The following is a 7,500-nucleotide window of genomic DNA, read 5'->3' as shown; positions in this document are numbered from 1 at the left end:
ATCTTCCAAATAAAAAAACATTTTAGCAATAAGACTAACATAAACAACAGAAATAAAAACTATTTTATCAATTATCAATTTATTAGTACATAAATGCAAAAGATATAAATTTATATATAGAAAGAAAGAAGAAACTAAACTTCATAGGAGGAAAAAAAAAAAAAATCAGCGTGTATTGTAATCATTAGGAGAAGCTCGTTTTACACGTAATAGCCAGACCATCCATAATGGAAGCAAGTTCTAGACGCGCCTCCTGGACTTTGACCTCCGCTAAGGCCATATCTGGAGGAAGGGTGTAGTTCTGTAGCTGCTGCTCTAGTTCCTTCACCTTAAAAGGAGACATTTTGGGATGATTAATATTGTTAGATTATTCTTAAATTGGACCAAATAAATGATAAGTAAATAGTAAAATAGAGTAATGAAAAACAAAAGAGAAATATTTGAAAGAATCAATGAAAAACAAAAGAAAAATATTTGTAAGAATCAATGTCGTAAAAATTTTATTCATTTCTGACATTCCTTATCAATCTTGGAAGTAGGAAAGCCAACTCACCTGCTTCTCAAGGGCTTGTAGATCTGCCCACTTTGCACACAAGTGGCTATGAGTTATTTCCTTGTTCAGTCCAACCTGTCTCAGCTTTGCCTGCAAAAAGATAGTAATGGAAAAATAATTCATAATTACTACCATGGCAATTATCATACTCTCTATTCATATTTCTCTTTGTGAAAATAATAACATTTGTTTGTTTTAAAAATTATAACGAGTCCTTAATAAACTGAACACTACTGCACATGTTTAAAATCATTTGTTATTATTTGTACTCAACTCATCACAATATCTTATCATGCTGACCTCATAATGGTTGATGTCGGCAGCGTAGTTGTTGCTCTTTTCTCGGCTGAACTGTTGTCGCTTCACGTCCCTGGACAGCTCTTCTTGCTGAAGTGTCCATGTTGCCTCAGCTTGTTGGGAAATCCTGAGAAAAATAAATATTTATCTAAATAAATGACCATGAAAGTCACTTGATTAACAAATTAATTTATCAATAAATTAATATGTAAATCAAATAATCGGCAAGTAAATGAATAAATAAATGAACAAAAATCAAAATCAAACTGAATAACAAAAAGTTGTCACAAGTGCTTTTTGAATAATCTCTTTCCCATCCTGTTTACAGATAAATTCTTACATGATCATCTTTTTTATGCAATCACCAAATCCACTAGAAAGACACACTCAAAAGAATGTGGAATCATCTCACATGCATAGTAAAAATAATAATAATAATAATCATAAATTATGAAACCAGATAAATATATGCATAAAAACATATGTAAAATAAATACATATCAACGTCCAGATAACAGAAATTGCCCATTATTTATATAAGGACAAATAATTCATAATGGCAGAAAAAAACACCATACACAAAACAGGTTTCTTAAAAGATGACACAATTATCAATTATGTATAGCAGGGTTTTTACCATTATATCAGAAGAGAGTTTTATCTTTCATACTTCATAGCATTTTCATAACATCACTAACCTCTTTATTTCTTCTAATTTTCTTGATAATTGCTGACTCATCTCAAGCAGACATGCTTTTCTCCCCTTTTCTTGTTCTAATTCATTTACAACCTGGAATCATGAAAACCGTGCATTTTTCTGTAACTGTATCAGCACAGGAGCATTTCTGTGATTTCTAATAAAAGGTAAAAAAAATTATAAGGAAAATGCACTGGCAGTTATAAGGATACTTTTTCAACACTTAATCAGTATCAAGATTATATTCTTTGGACATATAGTTAGTTCCAATAATTAGTTAGTACTTTACACATGAATGAAATCTACTGCATTTAGTTCCATAACCTTAAGTCTATAAGATTTTATCATAAAAGTATACAAAGATCAGTTTATCAATTACCTTCATGTGATCCATTTCAAGTTGATTCAAGGCTAGGACCATGTTGGTGCTTGTGGGTGTTTGAACATCTAGCACCTGTGCTCAAAGAAAAGACCAATATGTCAAAATTTGTGACCACTTTACTTTTTTAAAAAATAAATAAATCCAGAATGGATGTTCTTTCACACTGACTTTTTTATTATCTTGTCTTTTCAAAGATAATTACTTGATATTTCATGCTGTAGAGAAAACGTATTCATAAGTCGATAGAGAGCAATGAATATAACTTTCAGTCCCATCAAATCAAATCTGAGATTATTCCAAAGTGAAAAAAGAGGCAGCATCAACAGTGACAGGAAACAATACTTGTTATCACCAGATGAACTGAAAATGCTAGTCTTTCTTGTTACAATGACTATCATCATTTACTATATATTTCTTACTTTTTTCTCTCTTTTTTTGTTTAATGTTTATAATCTCACACACTTCTTTCTCTCTCTCCCACCTAATGGTGATTTTTATTTGGATTACCTGTGCTGTGCTAGCCATGGCAGAGACTCTCTTTTTTTGTTTAATGTTTATAATCTCACACACTTCTTTCTCTCTCTCCCCTAATGGTGATTTTTATTTGGATTACCTGTGCTGTGCTAGCCATGGCAGAGAGGGACTTCTGGCTTTCCTCAGACAGATCATTGGGCTCGAACTTCAGGGCATCCAGCCAATTTTTCTTCTGCAACCCTGGAAATTTTTATATGTCACCCTTAAATATGTTTCTATAATAATTACATGTATACAAATACATGTTATTCATTATAATACAGTGGTCATAATAGCCAAAAAAAAAAAAACAAGAAAAATAGAAGTACCAATTTTTTTTTTTAATAAAATAAAATAAAGATTGAAAAATTTATAAAATAAAAACTAAAACTAAAATTGAAAGCATAATTAAAAACCTTAAAAGTACACATATATAAAAGTCATAACAACAACAATAATGATAACAAAAGGCTCCTGTCCAGAATACCTTCAGCATTATATTCAGCTGCTTTTCTGGCATAATCAGCAGCCAGAATCTTAGCGTTGTCTTCTGAACGCTTGCTTGCTCTCATAAGCTGGTGCAAGATGTTGATGCTGCGTTCATTTTTCTCATACAGTGGGATCTGTTCCTCTCCGTAGACCTCATGGAGCCACTGCAAAACCTTTTGAGAATGTTTTTATGAATAAAGAGTTTCAGATACTTAAAAAAGGAAAACAATATAAAAAAGTCAAATCTGATACAATTGGAATATCAGCATTTTCCTTACACTACCAAAGGTAATATTCTTTTTTTTCTTAATCATATAACTATGTTGTACTTATCATGTATATAACAATAATTTAAATAAATATAAAAGTACAAATAAAAATAACAATAACAGCAATAACAAGAACCAGTAAAATGTAATAAAAATAATCCTAATGTTAATCATAATCTGAACCATGATAATACTGCAACTGATACAAATAAACAATGCAATCGTACTAAGACAAAAATGGCAAATATGGCAAAAAATACAAACCTCTCTGTGCTTGATATCCATATTTGTCACTTCAACTCCCTAGGGTTAGAAATCTGAAAAAAGAGATACGTTTTCATAAATACAAAAGAAGAAATGAACATCTTTCTAAATTTCTTAGGGATAGACCTATCATGTTTCCCAGAGAAGAATTGTCTGGTTTGACTGACTGACTGACTGACTGACTGACTGACTGACTGACTGACTGACTGACTGACTGACTGTCGGACTGACTGACTGACTGACTGTCGGACTGTCGGACTGTCGGACTGTCGGACTGTCGGACTGTCGGACTGTCGGACTGTCGGACTGTCGGACTGTCGGACTGTCGGACTGTCGGACTGTCGGACTGTCGGACTGTCGGACTGTCGGACTGTCTGTCTGTCTGTCTGTCTGTCTGTCTGTCTGTCTGTCTGTCTGTCTGTCTGTCTGTCTGTCTGTCTGTCTGTCTGTCTGTCTGTCTGTCTGTCTGTCTGTCTGTCTGTCTGTCTGTCTGTCTGTCTGTCTGTCTGTCCGTCCGTCTGTCTGCATGATTGACTGACTGATTTAGATACACATCTCAAGCATAAGCTATGACCTACCCTATAAATATAAACAAGTACAGAGTGAACACTGTTATATCTCACTATTACAAAAAATATTCAATCTAATAAACACCTTTCCTGTACAATCAGAAAATGGTCAATTATATATGCAGAATTCTTCAAACCTTGACCCTCATCATAATAAATTTAAAGTTGAAAAAACTGCATTAACACTCTTTGAATAGCTATAATCATATCAGATACTTACTTCAGATTTGTTCTAATTTTTGAAGTCGGTATTCTGTACACCTACATTTCATTATCTAATATTATCAAACCACACAACTGGCATTTAATAAAACTAATTCTTCTCTACAGCCTGCATGAATTATTGCTTCAATATTTAATTAATAGGTTTACATTCACTGCACTAAACAGATTATGTATTCTTGAGTATCCCCAAACTACATTGTAATGCCAATCTATATCTAAGCCAATAACTGCTCTAAACAGCACTTACTGTAGTCTAGGGTAACTGTGACATAGAACATTTTCTGATGGAATTATAAATCTATATATAAAAAAACATGAATTAACCCTTTATATCTGTTAAATTGTTTACAGTCACTAAAGCTTACAAGAGACAGTTCTTACCACTCATTCCATTGTCTTTCATGTTTTGGGGAGATAATTGCTATAAATAATTATGTCAAAATCCAGTTCTCCAATGAATTACACAAATGTAGAACAAAATACAAAAGTCAAGCATTTTAAGGGTAAAGTACAATAGCCTACCAATGAAATAAGGCAGTGGTTTGCTATAGTTTCAAAAGTTTTCTTTTTCAAGACATCAAAACTTAAACAAAACTCCTTAATCCTTAGATTCAGTTTAAACTCTCTAAATCATCCTTCAATTTTTTTTCAATCACATATTTGGGCAAAATTAACAGGACTTTATAAACAAATCACCAAGATCCCAGGCTAATCACAGAGGTAATACTTGAGTCAATGAAATTAGAAATATACTTACAATTCATTTCATATCTAGAAAGTTACTGCTTGTAAAAAATTCTGTGAATATTGTTTTTTTTTTTATTAAAATATAACGAAGAAGGATGTAATATAAACTTCTTGAAATTTGTCATGGGGAAAATAGCAGAAAATAAGATTCTTCAAGAACAAAAGTATGTGCTGGTTAGCCCACAAGCGTTTTCTCCGAGCCAGAAATTATTTAACAAAGACATATATCACACTATAGTATAACCAAAACAAACACATTACCTTCAGATCCTTTTAGAGATGTGCTATCAAAGGCCTTGATAATTCATATATTGGTATTAGGTTTTATTCACTCATTTAATAACATACTCATCAGTTAGCAGTAAAGCAGTTCATGCACTAGTAAGTCATATCACTGTAGTCAAGCTTTTGTTAACCTGCTGAACATATTTCAACTGGAAAAGTAATACAAGTGAACAAGGTATTGGTTTATACACATTTTACACATTTCATAGTATTAAAGTTTTTAATATATTCAAACATTCTTCCAGTTTTTTATGGAAGTATTATTATTATCCATCATGTGTTCAGTGGGTTAAAATATAACAAAATTACTTTGTGAACTTTATTTCTATTTGTTGTGGAATGGCAATTTTAAAAACATACTTACATTTCAAAACAGATTTTAAACAAGTTCCAATAGTGTAAAATGCTCTTTGTTGTAAAGTTTCATTTTGACTCTTTAAAATACACTAAAATGTCAGAAACATCATTGTTTCAAGTCTAAATATAGCAAGTTTGAAATCAAGAACTTTTGTTAATCAAAAAACCTGTTACAATTGCTTATACTCTAGAATATATATAACAGAGATAACATTTCTAAGATAAAACAAACTAGACAATCTTTTAAGCTAAACATTACCAAGTTGTATACAGTTCATATCACCAAATATCTTGGCATCTAATGACTCCTTAACAAAAAGTTCTGGTTCTTTAGTGAGCTGCTGTAGAAGATACTCTAATGGCTTCTTCAGAAAGGTTCTCTCTTTCACACTAATCTCATAAAACCCAATCTTATGCTTGGTGGGGTATGTGATGCTCTTGCTTTTCACTTTCCTTTCCTTAACGTCAATCTTGTTGGCGCACAAAACCACGGGAATATCAGGCTGTACCCTGTTAATGTCCTTGTGCCAGTTTGGAACATTCTTATACGTTACTCGAGATGTGACGTCAAAAAATATAATAGCCGCATCAGCTCCACTGTAATACCCGTCTCGTAGTGGACCAAGCTTCTCCTGACCTGCAGTGTCCCACAAAACAATGGTGCTCTCGCCATGTGAAGTGTCTACAAGTATCTCACTCTTCTCTACCCCAAGTGTGGCCACATACTCTTTCAGAAAGCCTTCACAATTAAGCCTAGCTACATAACTGGATTTTCCCGTGCCCCCGTCCCCTACGAGAACAATCTTATATCTCCCAGGCTTGGAGGTACTGGTGGAATCTGGTAATTCAATGGCAGATACATCATCCTTATCCTTCGTGAGGTTAGACGATCTCTCTTCATTATCCATCTTAGTGTTATCACAGAGAAAGGGACAGCAGCTCAAGATTTCTGGGCTGTAAGAAAAATGGAGAGAGCTCTGTCATCATGACATCTTGTACTACCACATCTTTCCAAAGAAGCAAATAATTTCATTTACTTAACAAACTCTTCCTTCTTAAGAATTTAAAACATGTAAGTTTTGTCAGAAATAACCAGAATTCTATCTTTATTTTCACCTTGAGCATTCCTACACTCATACCAATCTACAGTATATATATGTCATCAAATGTTCATCAAGATATAATTGCATACAGTGACCTAATATCACTAGCTATTTATGATCTTTATTCACCATTATATAACCCATACCATGCACTCAATTCACATTATGGTATACATAAAAACCTGTTTTTACAATTCTAAACCTCCCATCCTTTAAATGCACCATGCAGTCATGACTTGAAAGTTAAGAGTATCAGCTGGCTATTAGTTTTAACATAATCTGAAAAAGTATGCTACATAATTCACACATTCTTTTGCAATCCATTTTGATACCATCAAGATTATAATTATAAGTTACTGGAATGACTGGGTGTATATTCCTACCTCTTACTCTCCAGGTTACTTTGAAGTATGACAAAATTAAATAAAACTTGATTACCAATATCACAATGACAATAGAAAGTAAACATCTATTGATCTACCAACCAACCAACAGATAAATAAACTAACAGATAAGATAGTTCTCTCTGCTAACACGTGAATTTTGTTTATCAGTTGATGTTACTTGCCATATTGAAGTGGGTACCTACAAGTAACTGATTTTATATTACTGGTAATTTTCTTTATTAGCAATTTTTGTTTCTAATAAATACTATAAATCAATCATGCAAAACTGCAACTATATAGAGCAGTTTAACCCTCTCTGGACGGGTGGTACACTACGGTACCTCGCATTCAAGGCCCGTTCGCT

At 32.8% G+C, this 7,500-nt stretch overlaps 2 protein-coding genes across 9 annotated transcripts in view; both read right to left on the bottom strand.

Moving 5' to 3' along the window:
- Window positions 1-62: 62 nt before the first annotated feature.
- Window positions 63-7,500, bottom strand: part of LOC122247412 (HAUS augmin-like complex subunit 1) — an 8,423-nt gene continuing 985 nt past the window's right edge. For 3 of the 4 annotated variants that reach the window (XM_086541090.1, XM_086541092.1, XM_086541093.1), the window contains exons 2-9: window positions 3,465-3,517; window positions 2,930-3,104; window positions 2,543-2,643; window positions 1,927-2,001; window positions 1,549-1,640; window positions 854-977; window positions 554-643; window positions 63-328 (exon numbers count right to left, since the gene is read on the bottom strand). In XM_086541090.1, coding sequence (XP_086397216.1) covers window positions 185-328; window positions 554-643; window positions 854-977; window positions 1,549-1,640; window positions 1,927-2,001; window positions 2,543-2,643; window positions 2,930-3,104; window positions 3,465-3,485 — 822 coding nt within the window. In that variant the 5' untranslated portion in view covers window positions 3,486-3,517 and the 3' untranslated portion in view covers window positions 63-184. Of the gene's footprint in view, window positions 329-553; window positions 644-853; window positions 978-1,548; window positions 1,641-1,926; window positions 2,002-2,542; window positions 2,644-2,929; window positions 3,105-3,464; window positions 3,518-5,266; window positions 5,443-7,500 lie in introns of those variants that run through there. The other variant, XM_086541091.1, reaches the window with a different exon arrangement.
- The window catches only part of LOC122247413 (uncharacterized), a 2,908-nt gene continuing 1,003 nt past the window's right edge, over window positions 5,596-7,500 (bottom strand). For 3 of the 5 annotated variants that reach the window (XM_086541094.1, XM_043006693.2, XM_086541097.1), the window contains exon 2: window positions 5,596-6,601. In XM_086541094.1, coding sequence (XP_086397220.1) covers window positions 5,896-6,555 — 660 coding nt within the window. In that variant the 5' untranslated portion in view covers window positions 6,556-6,601 and the 3' untranslated portion in view covers window positions 5,596-5,895. Of the gene's footprint in view, window positions 6,602-7,152; window positions 7,289-7,500 lie in introns of those variants that run through there. The other 2 variants (XM_086541095.1, XM_086541096.1) reach the window with 2 other exon arrangements.

This window comes from Penaeus japonicus, unplaced genomic scaffold, assembly GCF_977035675.1.
Source record: "Penaeus japonicus unplaced genomic scaffold, GWHDUDI00000001_assembly GWHDUDI00000010, whole genome shotgun sequence".
Classification (NCBI taxonomy): domain Eukaryota; kingdom Metazoa; phylum Arthropoda; class Malacostraca; order Decapoda; family Penaeidae; genus Penaeus; species Penaeus japonicus.
Note: the sequence above shows the minus strand (reverse complement) of the source record. Positions and strands in the feature narration are given on the sequence as shown.